We start from the raw sequence: 22,157 nt of genomic DNA, 5'->3' as shown, positions 1-22,157 counted from the left end.
CTGCTTCTTGAACTGAGTTCTGCACCAAAAAAAGGCAATCTAAATGCATAATCAGAGTGTTCCTGAGCCTCGTAGAGAAGCTTCCTCTTTGAAAACGTTGGCCCAGAAATCCCTGGGTGAGATTAATCCCTGTACAAAGCATGACACTAGCAGCCACTTGGACAGATGCATGGAAAGCTAGAACAGGCCAGAGGAGGCCAGGGAGTGAGCCTGAACATGCTCACTCGAGGCCTTCCATTCCTTCTGCTGTTAAAGACCAGCCAGGCTGTCACTGCCAGCTAACCTGGCTGCCTAGGGAAAGACCAGCTCCCAAAGTCTGCAAAGCAAGTCCTCTGGGAGGCTGTGGTACAATTGGCACTAACTGGGCACCGGCAGTGTGCTCATGGACTTGACTTTGTTACCGTTCCTATTTTTAACTCTACCATCACCCCATTCTGTGCTGAAAGCAGCCAGCTTCTCACAGACCCAACCTGAGCCGGGCTGAAGGGCCTAGGGAGTCAGGGCACTGTCTGCTCCCAGAGTCGCTTTCGAAGCAGCCACTGTCCTTTGGGGTTTTCTGTCTCGAAGTAGTCCTCCCCGGAAGATGCCAGCGTCTCCAGCGCAAAGAGCTCCTCATCCCATTCCACGTCTTCTCTGGAGAAGTTGAAGAGGATCCGTCTGGAGCTCCCCAGGCTGGAGGGAGGAAGGCAGCAGGGAGGTTACGTTGGGCTTGGCCAGCTGCACAGAGAAGGGATGCTGTGATTTAGCCCTCCAGTGGAGGCCATTAGATACCTCCCAGTGCTGGGCCTTATGGAGGACAACGCAGTGTTCTTATGGGGACTGTGGATGGGTCTTAGCTGGACCTCAAGCTGGGCCTGAAGGAGAAAGGTGGGTGATGAGGGCTGGGCCTCGGCGTTGATATGTTCTGTGAATGGCTCATTATTATGGGAAGAAGATGCTATTTAGAAACCCCTGAATCCACCAGAGTTGGATGGCTCTTGTAAAAACAAAGAAAAACGGGTGGATGAGTATAGATGGAACTCCAAGATGGGGTTCCCCAGTGTGGCCTGGGTTGGCCAGAACAAGAGAGCACTTGCTGCTCTCAATGAGTAGGTCACAGGAATTTGGGGCTACAGATGGTCACTGGTGTTGGGAGAGAAGGACCTGGAGAGAGGGAGGTTGAGAAATGTTGGCAAGAGGGGCCCAGACAGCAAGCAGTTCTCCACCTGAGCCTGGCCAATGCCTTCCTAAGGCAGGGGCATCTCATCGGCTTGATGTTGGTTCCAGCATGGTGCTATGCCCTCTTCCACCCAAACTCCCATGAAAAATGTGCAGTACGCAGTGTGTTTGTGGCATTTAGGGGAAACAAGGAAAGAGGATGGCACAGAGCAGGAGGACTAAGTGGCCAGCAGGAAAGAGAGGTAGATCCAGAGCTGAAGCAACAGTTTGGAGTGGTGACAACAGTGAACCAGGCTAGTGTATATAATATAAAACATTTTTAAACTGAGACTTCCATTAAAAAAATACACAAGAATGATTTCTAGCACATAGGATGGGGGCTCAAGGCACCTTAAAAACCATCCCAAGAGTCTGGTTATACTCTGTGACCCAAGCACTTACTCTTTTTTGCAGGCTTTGGGCTTAAATTTCAAAGTGCTGAAAGCCCCTTCCACCGCCTTGGGCAAGTAAATGGGGTGCCGCTCCAGCCGCCTCTGAGTGCCGATGGTCCTGCGCTCAGAGCTCTTTCGACACTGGCCGTCTGTCGTGTGGATGGTGTGCGCAGCCACGTGCTCGGAGTGCCGGCGCGGCACCCGCAGGATCCAGTTGGAGTGCAAGCTGTGCTGCCGGGAGCTGGTGGCCACTGGAAGAGAGAAACAGGGGCTCCTCACCATTGGGAGGAGCAGAGGCAACAGAGCGTGAACAGGGTTGAGAACTTAAAACAAATGCATTTACATAGCAGTGAGTTTTTAGAAAGGACTGGAGAACCAAGCAAAGGGGCTGATTTGACTGCAATTATGGTGTAGAAATACAATGGAAAATTGTGTGTCAATCAAAAATAAGAATGTACAGTTCTGGGTGTAACTCAGTTGATTGAACCAAGAGTTCGCTGGTTTGATTCCCAAACAGGGCACATGCCTGGGTGTGGGCTCACTCTCCAGTATGGGGCATGCAGGAGGCAGCCGAGTGAATTTCTCATCAACGTTTCTCTCTCTCCCTCCCTCTTCCTTTTTCCCTCTCTCTAAAATCAATTTTTTTAAAAACATAAAAATAAGAACATAAATCTATGTTTACTAACTTGGAAAGATGCCAGTATTGTAAATTCTTAGATGAAAAGAGCAGATGACAAAATAGCAAAGAGATCCTATTTTTGTTTAAAACCTTTTTGAAGAGACATACACCAAAATGTTGATAGTGATTACTATCTCTGGGTGATGGTATTACAGATCATATTCTTTGCTTTCTTCTTTATGCTTTGATGTGTTGTTTATTAGTACTCTTTTGATTTACAATATGCTACTGCTGTTATTAGAGGAAAACCATAAAGCCATTTTCAAAACACCAATGAAGATGACATTTGTATCCTCAGTGGGTTTTGTTGTCCTCTCACCAATGTCCTGGATTTCTATTAGGTTTGGTTCCTGGGGAATGGGCAGGGCTTTGTCAGGGACTGACGGGCAGTGCGAGAGGAGGGCAGACAGCTGCCTGCAGGGTACAGTGAACTCAGAGAGCAGGAGTAACCTGGGGAATCCCACAGAGCTCAGTGAGGACAGAAACCTCACAGATTAAGGCCAATCAAGGCCAGAACAACAAGAATGCAATATTTTGATCATTAAATAATTAAGAACAATTTAATATTAGTGCCAAAAGTTGATATCTCAGTGAGCCCTCAATAAAACCATCATTAATTACCTGATGGGAGGCAAGTCAACAATTAAAAAACTGACAGTGGAATAATGGAATTTAAAAGTGGGCTCAACTCATATACATGGCTGAATTATTTGCTCTCTGCCAGCAGAGAGCCGTGACATACCTAGACAGGGAGAAAAGTGTCACCGCAGTCCTCACCTCGCTCCCTCTCCGGGCTCCATGATAGGCCTGGACAAGCACCCTGGCCCTCTCATTTATTTATTTATTTATTTATTTATTTATTTATTTATTTATTTATTTATTGTTTAAAGTACCGTGTTTCCCCAAAAATAAGACATCCTCTGAAAATAAGACCTACTTATAGATCTCCTTCTGAGTGAAATATAAGGCATCCCCCGAAAATAAGGGCCCCCCCTAGGCTAAACATGAGAGATTTGGTCTACTGATTCTGAAAGAAATGGAGTCACAAGAAATTCACCAGGAAATTCAGGAATTGGATTGTTATGATGATGTTCCAGAAGATGATGACATGATTATCATTGAATAAATGAGTAAATTCTTGATATGTAGGATTCACAATTTGTCTGGTTTGTGTTGACAACTACCGTACTACCGTACAGTATACAGGTAATAAATTTCCTTTATTTTCATTTAACAATAAATGTGTACCGTATTCTTCTTCATGGAAAAATAAGACATCCCCTAAAAATAAGACCTAGCACATCTTTGGGAGCAAAAATTAATATAAGACACTGTCTTATTTTCAGGGAAATAAGGTATTACTATATAATAGTATATCTATCTCCTTTTCCCCCCCATTCACCTTCTCCCAGCCTCCCCTACCCCCTGTCACATGCCCTCTCTTGTCTTACACATCCTCAAGGCGTGGTGGCTCATGAGGGCCACAGAGGTAGTGCTGGGGGGAGGGGTGCAGAGGGATGACAAAGTGGGTGAAGGGTCAGAGTTGTGTCTAACAGCTGGTGCTGCCCCATGGCCACACTAGCTCAGGGAGGGTCAGAAGCTGAATTTTCAAATATAATTTGTCCTCTTTTCTTTCTTTTTCTTCAAAAATTGTAGTAAAATACAAATAACGTAAAATTTACCACTTTAACCATGTTTCAGTGTACAGTTTAGTAGGGTTGAGTATATTTGCATTAGTAAGTGGCAGAGCTCCAGAATTTTTTCACTTGCAAAAACTGAAACTCTTTACCCATCTAACAGCAGCTCCCCATCCAACGCCATCATTTAATCACTTTTCTATTATGTTAGCTCATGGGCTCTTACAAAAGTGTCACCCTGTCTCAGCTGTGGCAAAGGACCACAGGAAAGGAGTTTTTGCCCAAATGTGATCTCAAGTGTTAAAGGGGCAGGCTGAGGCAGCGGCAGCAGAGACAGCTAAGGTAAGGCAAACCCAAGAGCAGTCCAAGCTCAGGGCCAGGCTCCGGCTTGCAGATGTGAGTTTCCCTGCAATGGGGCGGTAGGATTCCTGCCAGCCCATCTTATACATCCTCTTCAGAGACTACACCCCACCCACCTTCTGCCCCTAGGGATGGCACTCACCATCAAAGTCCACATCTTCATTAGGGGGGTCTGTCTGGGCAGTCCGTGGCCGTTTCTCTGTATCCAGCTCTGCAATGATGGAGTCAAAGAAGGCGATGGCCTCTGCCACATCCGCGCTGAACTGCGAGTATTTCCTGGGGGTTGCTTTCTGCTACAGGTGAGGGGAGGAGAGAGAGTTGCTTGAGCCACCTCACAGCGCCCTCACACAAGTCAGTCATAACTGCCAAATAGAATGAAATATTGCTGAGACTAAACGTATGCAAAGTTATAAATCTTCAAGCTTTAAAAGGGAAATTTGGGTAAGTACTCTGGGGAAGGAAGGTAGATACTCCACACCTGCATTGCTATAAGTCAGTGGATCTCCAATTACCTCAAGGAGGGAGAGAGGAAAAATGAAAAGAACTGCCTCTCTGGGTGACAGATGGTTATTAACCATTAGATGAAACACTTAGTTTCTCGTGACCTTCCTTGCTGATAAACACCCAATCAGGCAATGATACAGCGCCTTAGGTAGGTGATGAGATGCTCACAGCAGGAAAAGGTATGTTGGAACTAAATCCCTAAAAATTGTCAGTGCCTAAAATGAACAAAATTGGGCCCAATTCATGGAATAAACTGAAGAAAAATTAGTTTCATTGTTCGAAAAGTCTAAGGAATAAAATGTATAGTTAATAAAAATACTCTGAGTGCCTAACTGGGTTCTGGGCTCTGTCCTGCTTCCTTCTCCTCCAGGACCTTATTCATTGTCCCAACTGCCCACCAAGGGTCACAAGTGACTGACATCATGGTAGCTCAAGCACCGCCATAAACTTCAATGGAGAGCTAACAGCACAAGAATCAATGCATGAGCCAGTGAAAAGTTCCCTCAGGAATTTAGAAAACAGAGAACTCAAAAGGGACAATATGTGTTAACCTGGGCTATTTTGACCATGTGTAGAGTTCTTTTGTTTTATATGGGCATTTTGAAAGTGGGATGGTATTAAAAATACATATGATTTAGTTACAGACTAGCATGTTGGGAAATGTATGTACAAGATTTTGGTGAAATGTATGTATTTTGTACTATTAGAAAACACTTGTAAATCAAGAATGTTTTGCTTAGCAGAAAATATTGAAGAACCCCAATATTCACCTAAATCATTTTTGTTAACAATGGAAAGCCATCCAAATGAAGTCATCCTTCCCTCTTCAAGGAGCCCACAAAAATAAAAGCAAGGAGGGGAGAAAGTAGAAACTTTAATTTCAAAGAAAACAGCAAGAGGCCATCAGCAAAAGACAGATTTCCAAAAGCATCTGGCAGTTGGAAAGCAGTAGAAGGAGGATCATTGATGTAATAGAGCAGAGGGCCTGGCCTTCCAGAGCTTCCTGGGTGGGGAAGCAGCTGAGGAGGGGGCAGTTTGAGCCTTGGGAACTGAAAATGCTCCAGACTTGACAACACCAGATGCAACAAGGGCTGGAAGGGGGTGTGGGACTGATGACAGACTGTTTGAAAGCCTCTATGCAAAAAGCAGGCCAGGCCACCAGGCATCCTCTCTGCGTCAGATGACAGGAGGGCTCATCAACATAGGCAATCAATATTCTTTTATCCTCCCTGTGGTTTTTCTTGTTGGTCCCTCTGCCTTGGTTGTCTCATCTGGCTGACTCCCATTCATCTACCAAAACTTGGCTGATATGACCCAGCCATCCCACTTCTGTGTATATATTGTATATCTGAAGAAAATCAAGTCACTAATTTGAAAGAATAGGTACACCCCTTGATTCATCACAACATTATCTACTATAGCCAAGATATGGAAACAACCCAAGTGCCCATCAAAAGGCAAGTGAATTAAAAAGTAGTGGTACATATAACAATAGAATATTTCTCAGCCATAAAAAGAATGAAACCTCATAATTTGCAACAGCATGGATGGACCTACAAAGTATTATGCTAAGTGAAATAAGTCGGTCAGAGAAAGATCAATACCATATGATTTCACTTATCTGTGGCATATAAAGAACAATATAAATGAACCAACAAAGCAGAAAAAGGCTCATAGATACAAAAAACAGACTGATTATTACCAGATTGGATGGAAAAGGTGAAGGGATTAAGTACAAGTTGACAGTTACAAAATAGTCATAAGGATGTAAAATAAAGTAACAGCATAGAGAATATAGTCAATAATTGTATTAAGTATGTATGGTGTCAGCTGGGTACTGAGAATATCAGAGGGAACACTTTGTAAAGTATATGATGTCTAACCACTATGCTGCTCACCTGGAATTAATAAAAATAATACTGAATGTAAAAAAAAGGACTTGGTTGAGACAGCTTCCTCTCCATCGCAACCACTTTCCTAATTCTACCATCCCATATAACATTTCAGAGATTGTTTTGTGAAGTGGAAGAATGGGAAACAAAGATTGAAGAAAGCCACACCTCTGGACTGGGCCACAAAGGAAGAATGAACATTACTTAAGAGGAATGCCAGGTGCATAGGCTTTTGCATCTCAAAAGCCATCTCTGCACAAAGATGTCTCAAAGTCTCCAGTAGCAACTACCATCGGCGTTTGGCTTAATTCAAGGGTCTCATTCTTGCATGTGGGCATCACATTTTTTTTCATCTGAGTCAACCTACAATTGATGTAAGCTGCTCATTCCTCAACGTCTCTAGGAAGTAGACTCTGGCAACGTCTCTAGGAAGTAGACTCTGATTGCCAGAGTCTACTTCCTAGAGACGTTGAGCAGCCCAAAGAGCAGCCCAAAGCTTAGAAGAGCCTCTTTGGCATTTTAACTATCAAAGGCCTAGAAAACAACAAACACACTACCATTAGTTAATTTAACATACGCCCTTTACTGTGGCCTCTTACGAATCTCCTGAACATCCTCACAAATTAAAAAATAAACCACGTTAGCCACTGAACTCTCTGTCAACACTGATGGACAGGCCCTTTCAGCTCCACACTTGTTAGTTATCCCAAATATTAAACAGGTTGATTGTTTCCAAAAGTTCAAGCTTTAGGGTTCAAGACTCAGGTCTCTCTCCCATGCCTGGCCCTTTCTGTATGCTTGGTAGAGATTGCCTTCCTGGGCACAGCTGGAGACACTGATAAGCTCCTTAGACAACACTGAAGAGTCCCATTATCTAGGTCCCATTTCTGGGGTCTCTGTTGAGCCATGCAGTACATTAGCATTATAAAATGTGTTTCCATTAAGAGCTTTTGGATTCGGGTCTGGCTGGAGAGGGAGACATTGGGACACTCTGGTTACATTACGTGTGGCTGGCTGGTACATACCTGTGTAAGCAGCTCCCTCCAAGCTCTTCATGAAATGAAGTAGGGACATACATAACTGTAAATGAATAAACAATTGCTTCCCTTCCTTCCTTAGTCCTGCCTGCCTTCCCTGTAAATGAAAGCACCAGCCCTTGACTAGGTCTAAGTGCATGGCCTGGGAAGCAGTGAAGGGATGCCTCCCTCTTAACCTTGTCAGGGTGACTCTATGACAGGCCAGCCCAGGCCCAGGTAGACATCAAAAATCTCCTGGAAGCTCTTAAAGAATAGTTATACCTGGCCCTTTCCCAGACCAATTACTTTAAATAATTAAGTTATTCCAATGCACAGCAGTTAAGAACCACCACTCTGAAGAGATGGGGGAGGGACCCAAGATGGAGGAGGGACCCAGGATGGGGGAGGGACCCAGGATGGGGCAGGGACCCAAGATGGGGGAGGGACCCAGGATGGGGGAGGGATCCAGGATGGGGGAGGGACCCAGGATGGGGCAGGGACCCAGGATGGGGGAGGGACCCAGGATGGGGGAGGGACCCAGGATGGGGCAGGGACCCAGGATGGGGGAGGGACCCAGGATGGGGGAGGGACCCAGGATGGGGCAGGGACCCAGGATGGGGGAGGGACCCAGGATGGGGGAGGGACCCAGGGTGGGGGAGGGACCCAGGATGGGAGAGGGACCCAGGATGGGGGAGGGACCCAGGATGGGGGAGGGACCCAGGATGGGGGAGGGACCCAGGATGGGGGAGGGACCCAGGACGGGGCAGGGACCCAGGACGGGGGAGGGACCCAGGACGGGGGAGGGACCCAGGGTGGGGGAGGGACCCAGGATGGGAGAGGGACCCAGGATGGGGGAGGGACCCAGGATGGGGGAGGGACCCAGGATGGGGGAGGGACCCAGGATGGGGCAGGGACCCAAGATGGAGGAGGGACCCAGGATGGGGGAGGGACCCAGGATTGGGAAGGGACCCATGGCTGAGTCTAGCTTCTTCCGCCTTCCCGTAGCTTCCATGGCCTTTTCTCACCTCTCCAAGGACATTCTCTTGGTCAACACTCACAGACTGAGTGTTGCACAATGACTGAGGCTCAAGGTTCAGGGCTCAGGCTAATATGACAGGAAAATCTACTTTACAAAGAGGTTTTGGTATAAAATGGGAGGTCAGTGATCAAGACCCCTGGTGAGATCCAAAATACCCCTCCCTTGCTGAACTCAGAACTCCAGGTAAAAGTGTATTGCTTCCCTTCCAACTTGACTTTTTCCAGCCCAAACGTTTAAAGACTCCTTTGGAAAGGCTGTGTGTAATGCGGCCTGCAGCCTGTTGCCCCGGTGAGGCCTGGGTTTCACAGAGCTCATGTTGCTTCCTCAGCCCCACAGCAGCCCCACAGGGAAGGAACTTCCTCTGAAAGCATCTGTATTGCATTGCCGACTCCACTCCAGTTTGCCTTTCACATTTCACCTTCGGTGGCCTGAGGGTTATCTTTTTCCAAGCCTCCCTGTCCCACCGCTCTCTTTAGGCCTGTGTCTCAGATTACTCTGTCCAGATGGAAATCTTTTCCAAGCCAAACTCCACTTACTTCTCATGTTAGCTTCTGAGTCCACAAACGCAGTTTATGCTATTTTTCTGCATGTTTGTTTATTAGCTGCTATCCTGCTGGTTTCACTTGACTCTGGGTACCTGGCCTTCTCCAATTTGTTTTCTCCTGGGATCTGTTAGTATTTGTTTGCAAGAGATTAGGTTTCTACAAAATAAGCTTCCAGTTGTAGACAACAATATTTTTTTTCAGAGAGTAGGGTAGGGGGACATTCTAAACCCACCCAAAGCCAAGAGGAACCCCGCTGAACACCTAAGCCTCCTTCTCGCCTCTCCTGCTTGGCAGCCTTCCTCACCTTCTCAGAGGGCCAGCTGACTCTGCACACACAGTCCCAGGCGCCTTTCCTCTGTGCTCCTGTCCTGCTCCGTATGAGCAGATACCTTCACAGCCCCAAGCTGATCAGTGGTACATAACCTCTTCTTTCGGATAGCTTTGACAAATAACATGCACAGAAAAAACTCTGCTGACCAATGCTCATTGCCAGCCCTTGCATGCATGAGACAAGTTGTCCAGTACACATACTCCCAACATTTTTGGTTGCATTTCTATCTCTTTCTCTTGCAAGAAACCCCAACAGACCAGTGTGGTTCAGAGAGTGATGCTGAGAATTGCAGCTTCAGATAACAGTATGGGCCGTGTCAGGGCAGATGAATTATCTTTGCATCTATGAATGTCAAGCACCTATTTTGATGGCTGGTATGGAGTAATAAATATTTGTTGAATGAAAGACTTATCTTGTTACCTAATGTTCACATTTTCCAACCAGTTTGCATGTTGTTAATGTATACTTTTGGATTTAACTTGGCAAATTTTGAGAACTTTGTATTGCTTATATTTCTTTAAAAATATGTTTTTATTGATTTTTAGAGAGAGGAGAGGAAGAGAGAAAGAAAACATCGATGAGAGAGAAACCTAATTGATGGGCTGTCCCCTACCCCGGCATTCCCCTACTGAGGATGGAGCCTGCATCCAGAGAATGTGCCCTGAACAACTAAGGAATCAAACTGGCAACTTCTTGAACCAAACTGGCTGTGCTGCACTCCTTATCTTTATGGAATATTGATAATACTCTCTTGAACTAATAATACCTGGAAATCTAAATATCAGTATACACTGAGTGGTCAGATTATTATGATCTCTGAACACATAATAATCTAGCTACTCAGTATATATATATTAGAGGCCCAGTGCCTGAATTCATGCATGGGTGGAGTCTAGCCAGCCTGGCCAGGGGAGGGGACATGGGCGGTCGGCCAGCCTGCCTGCTCTGGTCGAACTCCTGGTTGAGGGGACATTTTGCATATTAACTTTTTACTATATAAGGTATTCACTGAGTGGCCAAATTATTATGTGATCAGAAATCATAATAATCTGGCCACTCAGTGTAATTGAGATAGCCTGGATTGAAGAGATCATTTTCTCTTGGATCAGGTGGGTGAAATAAAAGGCAAAGCAGCTTAAATTAATTCACAAGCAATTTAATATCATTAAAAGAAACTTTTAAGGACAAACCTTGAAAGCTCTGACTAATTCATTCATTTTGCTTTCTACAATCCTTTTGATAGACTTCCAAGGCCAAGAACAAGTAGATATTTACTAGTACCTTATCCCTTTTATTTAGAACACCTAAGAAAATATGTATCCATAGTTCACATGTGTCAAACACAAGGCCCGCGGGCCAAATCCGTCCCGCCAGGCCTTGCAATGTGGCCCGCACCGCGCTGTCATCACTGCACTCCGCTGCGTTTCCATCACAATGACAGTTTATGACTGTTCAGTAAACCATTCGGCCCACGATTTAGGCTGGATTTTAGATTTTGGCCCCTTCTCTGATTGAGTTCGACACCCCTACCATAGTTGAACAGGAGTTTGTGGGGGAAATGTGAGTTAATGAAACAAGAATTGTAGATATGAGAAATAACTTGGGAAAAGATATAATCACTGAAACTTAAATACACACATACACATACCCACATACAAAGTTTCAATGGATAAGCTAAGTGGGAGGCCACAGCTGAGGGGGTTGGAAATCAGTGAAGCAGATAATGGAGCTGAGAAAATCAGCTCAAAAAGATAAAAAAGAAGGGGGAAGTTTGTCACAAACTCTAGTGTAACTAAGCCTGGGTATTACCTGTCAGAACATTTGGAAACACAGCTGCACACCTTCAGTCTTTGGCATTAGAGTTTCTAAACTCATAGGCTGACAGGCTTAGTCTTTTATCTCCCAGCTCTATAACCTTTAGGTCATTTTGTTGTTAGTACTGGTAACTTCGCTTCTTAAATATCATATAAATGGTCATTTCACTTCAACAAAACACTGAGTAAAAATTGTTTTTATCAGTTATCAAACTGTTAGAAGCAAAATGGATAGAATTGAATTAACATTCTTAAAACATAGTATAAAATCTAATAAGTGAAACATCACAATCCAATAAGAGAAGGGATAGATTTGTCAGTAAATGGTGTTGGAAAACTTTGCTACTTGGGAAAAATTCAATTTGAATTCTCACTTTCCACTAGATGTCAAAATAAATTGCTGATAGACAAAAGAATTAGGATGTTTTATTTTCATGGAACTATTAAAAATGGAGTAAAAATGGCAAACATGCAATTGACTTTGAGGCCTAGAAGGACTTTCTAAGCATGAGAGTAATGGAAGAACTATCAAAGACAAAAATTGATCATTTGACTACATAAACATCAGTAGCATTTGTACTTCAGATATGTCAAATTAAATTAAAAGATACATAATAACTTAGAGTATTTTTAACATACATGGCAGACAATGTATTCATATACTTAGTATAAAAACATTTTACATTACATAAGTAAATAATAAATCCTTAATAGAGCCGAAAGAAAATTTCCAGACATAATGGGCAATCCATTTATAAAAAATTGGTTTAATAAAATAAAGGGTCATTCTTTGCTCAAGCAATAATCAAAGAAAAGCACATAAAATAATGCAGTTATATCAGTAAACTTTTAAAATTAATGACAGCCAAAACCGGTTTGGCTCAATGGATAGAGGGTTGGCTTGGGGACTGAAGGGACCTGGGTTCGATTCCGATCAAGGGCATGTACCTTGGTTGAGGGCACATCCCCAGTAGGGGGTGTGCAGGAGGCAGTTGATAGATGACTCTCTCTCATCGATGTTTCTAGCTCTCTATCTCTCTCCCTTGCTCTCTGTACAAAAATCAATAAAATATATATTAAAAAAATAATAATAAAAAAATAGAATTAATGACAATACTTGGTGTTGATAAAAAGGAATATGAAGGGCTTTCTCATTTGTGACAAATGGATGGATCTTGAGAATATCATGCTAAGCAAAATAAGTCAAATGGAAAAAGTCAAGAACCATATAATTTCACTCATATGTGGAATGTAAAACTAAAATCAACTAATGAAGAAACAATACAAATAAAAACAAACTCAGACACAGACAATAGTATGATGGTTACCAGAGGGAAGGAAGGTGGAGGAGGTTGAAAGTGTAAAGGGGGTCAAATACATGGGACAGAGGAAGATGTGACTTCAGGTGGTGGGCACATGATGCAATAAACAGATGATGTAGCACAGAATTGTACACTTGGAGCCTATATAATTGTATGTCACCCCAATAAATGTAATTTTTTTAATTAAAAAGAGGACTTTCTAACACACTGTTGATAAAAGTGTAAATTTTTAAATCTTTATGAAAGCAATATGTAGAAGAATTTTAAAAATGACTGACCTTTTATTCTTTTATTTTTTTCAGCAATCTTTTTGTTGTTGTTGTTGTTGTTGATTTTTTACAGAGAGGAAGAGAGAGGGGTAGAGAGTTAGAAACATTGATGAGAGAGTATCATTGATCAGCTGCCTCTTGCACAGCCCTACTTGCACAGCCCTACAAGGTACATGCCCTTGACCAGAATCAAACCCAGGACCTTTCAGTCCGCAGGCCGACGCTCTATCCACTGAGCCAAACCGGTTTTGGCTGACCTTTTATTCTTTTTCCATTAATCACACTTCCAAGAATCACTGTTAAAAATGCCTATAGACATAGAGTAAGATGTATGTACTTATAATTTTTAACAACTGTTTAAGGACTGTGAACTGTTATAATTTTTGCCATTAAAACTTGAAGTTTTCTAAAACTAGTAAATGAGATGGGAAAGAACAGACAATATAAAATACTAACTGGAAAAGGGATTATAAAAAGTATATGGTATGGACCAAATTTAGTCAATTCATATATATACATACATTGGGATGGCCAAAATTAGCAAATAAAAATAAATAATGGCAATTAAATCTCAATTTTGCATAAACAATGAATAATTTTTTAGTATGAATATATATCAAATATTGCATGGACATAATTATACTTAAAAATCGATTGTTTATCTGAAATTCAAATTTAAATAGCCACCCTTTATTTTATCTGACAATCCTAATATACATATATACAAAAATACAGAAAAGAAATGATTGAAATAAAATATACCTGTATATTTTATAGTCATTATCCCTAGATGATAGGTTTCTAAGTTATTTTTAATTTCTTTTGTATATTTTTCTGTATTTTACAAATTTTACTTAAGGAAATGCAACTTTATCATTAGAAAAAAAATGTTTACCTAAAAAAGTGTCCTTCGAATGGTGAGCTCTGATCCATTACAGGCTGGATGTTTTAATAATCAGGATCTGATTGCATATGAATGTACTCAAACTGTATTTTACTCCATTAAAAACAAAAGATAATTTTCTACTCACTGGAAACCACAGACCTATTATTTTTCCAGATCTTCCATCAAATTTTGTAAGTTTCCTTCTTAAATTATAGTTGGAGCTTCTCAGATTATTGGTTTATTGAACATTTACTATGTGCCCAGAGCCTTGCTAGAGGTTGGAGATAAAAATAAATAAATAAGACAAGGTGCCTTCACACAGTGAACTGATAGCAGAAATAGCAAATGAACTGACCATTACAGTGCTGTGTGCTGAGTGCTGGGAGCTGAGTGCTGAGTTGGGGCTCATACAGGGAGGAGGGAAATCCACTGAATTAGAGTGTGACCGTGAGAAATGACTTCCTGGGGAAGTGCTTTTCTGCTGCCTAAAAAGACAGGAAGTCAGCCAGGTGGTCAAAATGTGATGGTGAGGAATAAGAGAGGAGGAAACATTGCTTCCAGCAGGTGCCTGGAAGATAGATTAGAAAATAAAAGCACCCGCCTAGTGGTCTGAGAGGGGCTACAGGAATTAAATACTATGTTATCAATCATTCTTATACTGTCTGGCATCTTGTGAAAAGCTCTGCCAAGCATAATGAAATACTCTTTGCAGCTCATATTAAATTTTTATTGCCTTTCAGTTCTAAAAACCATAGACCATGGGATAGAGACTCCACCCCCACCCAGTAACTGATGTTCAAGAAAGCCTGCCCTTTAATATCACTGTGTTTGCATAATGTCTCCTCATCAGATCTGAAAAATATTTCTCAGCCGTGTAAACAGACCCAGAACCTGTGCCCCTTCCCATATGCAATTACATAATTAGGTTGAATCCAGACTCTCCTGCCATAGAGGAGAAGGGCCTTCTATTTGCTGTTGACATGGTCATATTTCATGAAATAAGATTGAGTGGCTTCTATAAAAATTTTATTCTGAAAGCTAACAATTGCAGAATAAAACTACTTTAAATATAAATCAATCACTTTTGTCAGGCATTTTCTAGAATTCCACTGGTTCTTTTAAAATGTAGCAGGTGGGCCCTAGCTGGTTTGGCTCAGTGGATAGAGTGTCAGCCTGCGAACTGAAGGGTCCTAGGTTTGATGCCAGCCATGGGCACATGCCTGGATTGTGGGATTGATCCCCAGTAGGGGGCATGCGGGAGGCAGACAATCAATGATTCTCAACATTGATGTTTCTATCTCTCTCTCCCTCTCCCTTCCTCTCTAAAATCAATAAAATGTATATTTTTAAAAACAAATAAAAAGTAAAATGTAGCAGGTGAATTTCTTTAGTAGGAACAGCGGGACAGTGAGGTGTGGTGCAGTGAGGGGTATACATTTTGCAGCTAGTTCATCCAGGCAGACAAATTAGGAATCCAAGCTACTCAGAACCAGATGATCCATAGGAGACTGGTGACCTGGCCTTAAAAAATGCCCGAGCCAAACCATCTTGACAATGTTCCATGGGGCACGGCAGCCAACTGCAGACTGCCTCCATGGGCCAGCCCTGGCTCCATGGCCAGCCTCCCTGAGGCTCTTCTCTTATGTGTTCTGGTTCTTGCAGGAGGAGGCTGGCTGTTGACCGGTTCACCCGGCCTTGAAATAGGAGGAGCTGTCCTCTGTGAGGGAGCATTTGTCGGTCAGAGCACAATCTGGAATATGTCCCATCAATACCCAAATGGTCAGTCATACAGAGGAAGGAAGTTCTGACACATGCTACAACATGGATGAACCTTGAAAATATTACTTTAGGTGAGAAAAGCCTATCACAGCATGACTCCACTTATATGAGGTTCCTAGAATTGGCAAAGCCATAGAGACAGAACATAGACTAGAGCTTACCTGTTAGAGGGATGGGAGCAGGGAAAGTGGGGAGTTACTATTTAATGGATATGGAATTTCTCTTTGGTATGATGAAAAGTTCTGGAAATAGGGGTGGGCTACACCATATTGTATATGTACTTAATGCCACTGAAGTGTACATTGTGAAATTATTTAAATGGTTAATCTACACTAATAAAAGAGAAACATGCAAATTAACCATCACTCTGCTACACCTAACCAGGCCCACTGGCCAATCAGGAGAGAGTATGCAAATTAAACCAGCTTTCGGCTAGCCATGGAGTTAGTGCAAGCAGGAGGCTTGGGTTGCCCCCAGTGATGGAGGAAGCCAAGCTTCCTGCCCTCCCTGGCTGGCCCTGGCCTCCACTCAAGGCTACAAAGTTTCAATTACAGAAAATAAATAAATCCTAGATACTTGCTTCCACCTGGCCCTGGCCTCCACTCAAGGAAGTGCTGAAAAAGAAAAAGAAAAAGAAAAAAAGAAGCAGCTGGGATCTTGGGTTGCTGGAGGGGGAGAGGGGAGTGAGCAGGCCAGGATGCGACAGCAGGGGTCATTGGGAGTAAGTAGACCAGCAGGGGGTCCAGTTGGGGGTGAGCAGGCCATCAGTGGGGGTCAGTTAGAGGTGATCAAGACAGCCATGTGGGGGGTGGGCCAGTTTAGAGTGAGCAGGACAGAAGCAGGGCAGTTGGGGGTGAGCAGGCCAGTGAGGAAGGAAGGTGGGAGTGAGCAGGCCATCAGGGAGGGCAGTTGGGGGTGAGCAGGTCGGCAGGCAGAGTGGTTAGGGGCAATCAGACAGGCAGGTTAGTGGCTGGAGCCAGCAGTCCCGGATTGTGAGAGGGATGTCTGAGTGCTGTTTAGGCCCGATCCCTGTAAACCGGCAGTCAGACATCCTTCCAGGGGTCCCAGATTGGAGAGAGTGTAGGCTGCACTGAAGAACATGCCCCCAACCCCCACCCTCAGTGCATGAATTTTGTGCACTGGGCCACTAGTATAAAAATAAATTTTAAGTCTTTTACTTTAAAAGACTATTTTTTTTTTTAATGAATAATTGTCAAACCTTTTATAGAAACACTAGAGGGCCTACAGGTTCAGAAGTTCCAGGACTATTTCAAATATGCCATCCTTCCTCCACATGAATTTTGCTCTGTGTTGGAAATGCTAACATTTGATCATTTAAACAATGAGTTCCAAATTGCACCCCATGCCCAACACTGCTACATAACCCCTCAGCTATGAGATAATTGTTTGGTTTGATTTAAAATGTTGTGAAAAGTGTGATTGATTCATTTTTGTAATTCCCTCTTATTCTGATGGAGGAGCAGATTGCCCAGAGCCTGGCCAGGACCCTTTATGGTCATGCAAACCCAGGGTTCTTCCCGCCCCACCCCAGGCTCACTTCACTTCCTACTCCCATCACCCCACATAGGTGCCCTTCCAGGCTCTCAGCATTTCCTGGGAGGGAGGCTCACATGTGCCTTGGCACCTAGTGCATCAGGCCTTCCGCAGATATGCGTCAGCATTTCGGTGGGACCTGTTGGAATGCCTCTCTCCAGACTGTGAGAAACTCTGAGTCTTGCCCCAGTAGTGGCTTGTAAAATCAATTTAGTGTGTCATGACCAATATTTAAAAATTAGTACAGAAATGCTTTGAAAAATATCAGAGTACCAAACAGAGAACTTTTGTTTTGGTTGCGTGTTTGGGTAAACTGGATCAAATCTAAAATTTACTTATTACTGAGAGTTTTAAACAAAGTCATTTAAAAGACATTATATACAGCCCCCCTACACACACACACACACATACACACACACACACCTGAAGAGAGACAGGGGAACTTATGTTCTGTGGCTAGTATTTATAGGGAAGGAAGGCTGGAGGGAGGGAGGAAAGGAAGGGAGGAAAAGAAGAAGGGAGGGAAGGTTCACCATGGTGTCCAGAATCACAGGGAACATTGCTCACCCCCTACATCACATGTGTCAAACACAAGGCCCTCGGGCCAAATCCTTCCCGCCAGGCCTTGCAATGTGGCCCGCACCGTGCTGTCATCACTGCACTCCGCTGCGTTTCCATCACAATGACAGTTTATGACTGTTCAGTAAACCATTCCGCCCGCGATTTAGGCTGGATTTTAGATTTTGGCCCCTTCTCTGATTGAGTTCGACACCTCTACCCTACATGAAGGCCAGCTCGCCCATGGTCTACAGCATGAAAGACAGCAGGCTTTACTCACCACTATGCTCTTGGTTAGAAAAATGACAAAAATACTGTTTTAGCTTCATTAAGCTCACGGCAGTATACCAAGGGAGATATACAAGCTAACAACCACAGTAGGACATGATAAATGCTAAAACAGAGATGTGTTTAAGCTAATGTCTGAGAAGAGAAAAGGCTGATTCTATAGAGGGTGTATTCATTTTCTAGGGCTGCTGTTACAGAGTGCCGCACACTGGGCAGCTTAGACCAACAGAAATGCATTCTCCCACAGTGCTGGAGGCCAGAAGTCTGAGGCCAGGGTGGCACCAGGACTGTACTTCTGAAAGTGCTGGGGAGGGAGGCCCAGCCTCTCCCAGCTTCTGGCATTCCCTCGGCATGTGGTAGCATGAGTATGGTCTTCACACAGCATTCTCCCTGCTGCGTGCATGTGTCCCAATTTCCCCTTCTTAGAAGGACATCAGTGATGTTGGGTTAGGGACCCACCCTAATAATGCGCCATCCCCTTAACTAAATAAATTACGTCTGTAATCACCCTTTTCCCCAAAAAGTTCACCTTCTGAGGTGTCAGGATTGAAACATGATTTTGGGGAGACAATGCACATAACTGAGGGTCAAGAAAAAATACTTTGTTTTCCCTAAACCTTGACCATCATTTCCTACCAATTCAGAGAGGTGATGGCATTCCAGAAGGAAGGCGCTCTCCTGGGCCCCGGCCCCTGCTGTGCAGAGAGCCACGCAGCCACACGCCGCCTTGCTGGCCTGTCCTCCGAGGACGGCAGCCTGCACCATGCTGCTCAGGACGCCAGCTACGGCTCTTGCTTTAGGAGCGATGAGGAGAGCCATTGTCCTCAGGCTGCGCCTTACACTCCTGAGTCAGTAAACACTGAGCCGCTGAGTGTGCGCCAGGGCCTATCGCAAGCAGGATCTTGCTTCCTCTTCACAAGGTGGACTCTTACATACGCGCACCACGGAAACTGGAGCGGAAACCCAACGTGACCAAAGCACACGGCCTTCACTTGTAGGTACAGAGTAAAAATCCGGGCCTTGTTCTGACTTCGGAGTCCTTTGTAAAGCTCTTTCTGATCACACCGTGGTAGGAGGCAGCTCCCGAGGGAACATACACTGCACTGCGCCTGTCCACAGCTCTGCCTCTAACCCTCTCTCTGTCTTCGGACAGCCGGACCAGGAAGGGAGCAGGGAGGGGAAGGGAGCTCCATTCTATAAGAAAGGACTTCATTCTGCAGGAAAGCGTAGTGCCCAGAGGGACTCTAACTGGAGCCTAGAACCCCAGGACATTCAAGCTGGAAGGGAGTCCAGAAGGTACTGCAACTCCCTCTGTCATCAGAAGTGGCCTCGCAAACAGGTGACTGGCCCACAAATCTACGGCTAGCTGGCATGGGTTCAACACCAGGACCGAAGAGTAGGACCTTTGTATGGGCCCCAACGTGCCATACTTGGGGAGTTACATGGATTATTTAAACTGCCCCCGCCTGGGATAAAGTGCAAACAGTTAAAACCAGTTGAATGACCAGGCCTGGAGGTTTGATAGTGGGCCAATCAGTCACTCAACAATAACGGGCTTGCATGGCCCACAGAGCATGCTGGGAGCCAGCCAGGATGTGGGAAAGACAGGCCTGCTGTGAACCCCCAGAGGCTCGCCCCCCCCCCGCACAGGAAAACGATGGATGGAAATATATAACAAAACAGCCTCAAACCTCAAGCGTTAAACAAAAATTTGAGGAAATACTGAAATAGGGGTCCTGTCAGACTCAGGAGTCACTGCCCCTTGTCTTTAGGTGTCATTGAAATGCTCAAAGGCTGGGACAGGTAAAAATGACCTGATAAATGCACGTTATTTTTTCCACTTAGTTCCTGCTCAGTCTGTGTGGCTTGCAGTCTCCAGTGCCCAGCAGAGCCGTCTCTGTGGCTGTGCCCAAGTGCCACAATGCCCAGGTACGGGTCCTGAGGGGGCAACGCCGCCTCCAGGTATTTGATTCACTCGGGGCCGAGCAGCTAGAGACTTGAAACATCTTGTTCATACCATTTCATTGGGACTCTTAGATGGGATTGCAGTAATAGCAATAACAGCAATCATTTGTTGAGAAATGATTTGCTGTCACTCAATCACCATGCACGTATGATCTTATCCATGAAATGGGCAGCAAAGGACAGGCTTTTCCCACACCAAGTGCTGCCTGCCACCGCAACCCAGCCCTCCCGCGCTGCCCCCTGAGCCACCGCGAGCTGCGAGTCCTCTACCTCCCAGGGCATCACCCCCGGACGCCCCTCTCCCCAGACTAGGGGAGGGGGGGAAAGGGGGCGGGAGGGCGGCCTGGAGAGTCTGAGGACAACTGAGCCTCTGCTGGGAATGTGCGAGTTAACTAAGCTGTGCCTGGAGGAGCCAGCTTCCAAACTGGTCGGGCGGCTCTTGGGACCACTCTCATCTCAGTTGCACCTCTCGATGGCACTCAGACACTCACCTTTATTTCTTTGGAGGCGTGCTGGCCGGGGGCCTTCTTTCCGCCCTTGGAGGACTTGGAGGAGGTGGAGGAGCAGCCGGGGGCGCGCTTGGGCTTCAGGTCGTTGAGGCTGCTCAGGTACTTCCTCCGCAGGGCCAGCAGCTCCTGCAGGTACTGCAGGCAGTCCTGGGTGCGCGAGTACATCCACGCCCGGTCGCCCTCCTGCTGCAGGTAGTACAGGCTGGTGTCCATGCTGCCGGTGCTTTTGTACTTCTTCAGAGACTCGCTGAACTTCTCCCCGTGGTCCCCGACCACGTACATGGAGCTGCTGCGGACCAGCCGCACCGCGGGCCCGCCCTCGGAGTAGGACCTGTCGGCCACCTCCGCCTTCCCGCGCGGCCTGGGGTGGAAGACGGAGTGCAGCTTTCGGAGCATGGTGCTCAGTTTCTCCCCGTGGACGCCTTCCAGCTGCCTGGCCGCCACTTGATCTAGCTGGGGGTGGGCGAGCCAACGTGCGGGCCTCCGTCCTCTCCTTCCAGGAGGCCTCTGGGCGCTGGGAGCCCGGGAGCCAGTGCGCGCTCAGTCGGGCGGGCCACCAGGGGACCTCTCATGGGAGTGGGCGTTCTCCCCAGTAACCCAGGGGGTAGTGAGCGCCCTCTGAGCCTAACAGCAAGTGCCACCATTTGGGGCAGATACCCTCTGTGCTCCTCCATCGAGGGTCCCAGCTGCGTGGGGAACCGGTGACATTGCTTTTCCTGCTTAACTACTTTCTTTCCTTTTCATTTCTCCGTTTCTGGATGTGGTCTCGATTTGAGTTGATCTTGGCATATAACTGTGCACGTTTCCGCCTTGGCTGAGCTAGCCCTGGTCCTGAACTCCTGTATCCAAAACGAAATCCTACTTTGCAAGGACGCCACTCCACCGGAAGCAGTGTGCTGCTTGAGGTAAAATCCAGTCCCCTGAGCTGGGCCAGGGCGCTCTGGGCCAGGCCCATTGGCAGTTGGCTTGCAGATCTCCGATAAGCGGGGGTCTGAGCCGGCATCAGAGCGCCCTGCAGGCGCCTCACCTGCCGTAACAAAATCTCTCCGCAGTCACTGGATAGCAGCCCTTTGTGGAGATGGGAGGAGTCAGGTATCCGGACCACAACTTTCTGCACAAAAGCCTCAGTCAGCTGGGGGTAGCACACGTTCGGGGCAGACCTGCTACGTTCAGCTTGAGCCAAATAGACTAGTTATGATCAGACACAGACTATTTTTTCAAGAGCATCATTTGAACACATTCAAATGAATCTTCCGATGTCCCCTCTATAATTTTTTTTTCAGGCAAACGCTAAGCTTCATCATTGCACTCATTTTCCTACACAGTCTATTTCTTTGCTCAGAGAGCTGAAGCCTGTAAGTCTCTCACACGGGCATTATCTTAAGCTGAGATGGATGTAGTGGAGGCCACAAGGCCCCAGAAATAGTATGTGAAACTGTATGTGAAATGTTATTGGATGTGTGTATTAGCATGGTTTATTTTTGCTCTTTTTTTAGAGAGGGGGAGAGAGAGAGAGAGAAAAAGTGTTTGTGGTTTTATCAGATATTCAAAGAAGTCTCTGATTAAAAAAATAAATTAAAAATGTTTATATCTTGTTCTGGAACAATAACCTTCCTTGTAG

General features: G+C 45.3%; 1 protein-coding gene across 1 annotated transcript; it reads right to left on the bottom strand.

Annotated features, from left to right (window-relative positions):
• Nucleotides 1-497: 497 nt before the first annotated feature.
• On the bottom strand, nt 498-20,932 carry CUNH13orf42 (chromosome unknown C13orf42 homolog). The gene is made up of 4 exons (XM_036457085.1): nt 20,519-20,932; nt 4,408-4,555; nt 1,600-1,840; nt 498-672 (listed from the first exon to the last, which is right to left on the bottom strand). Exons 1-4 carry the CDS (start codon nt 20,930-20,932, stop codon nt 498-500), a joined length of 978 nt encoding a protein of 325 aa, XP_036312978.1.
• Nucleotides 20,933-22,157: the final 1,225 nt, after the last annotated feature.

This window comes from Pipistrellus kuhlii, unplaced genomic scaffold (genome assembly GCF_014108245.1).
Source record: "Pipistrellus kuhlii isolate mPipKuh1 unplaced genomic scaffold, mPipKuh1.p scaffold_m20_p_3, whole genome shotgun sequence".
NCBI classification, from domain to species: Eukaryota; Metazoa; Chordata; class Mammalia; order Chiroptera; family Vespertilionidae; genus Pipistrellus; species Pipistrellus kuhlii.
This window is presented reverse-complemented; position numbering and strand designations above follow the sequence as displayed.

Coding starts and splice junctions, on each gene's coding strand:
- CUNH13orf42 (XM_036457085.1), bottom strand. CDS start 20,932: ATGCTCCGAAAGCTGCACTCCGTCTTCCACCCCAGGCCGCGCGGGAAG. Junction 1,841..4,407: donor TGAAGATGTGGACTTTGATG/GTGAGTGCCATC, acceptor TCTCTCTTCCAG/TGGCCACCAGCTCCCGGCAG. Junction 673..1,599: donor CCCAAAGCCTGCAAAAAAGA/GTAAGTGCTTGG, acceptor TCCTCCCTCCAG/CCTGGGGAGCTCCAGACGGA.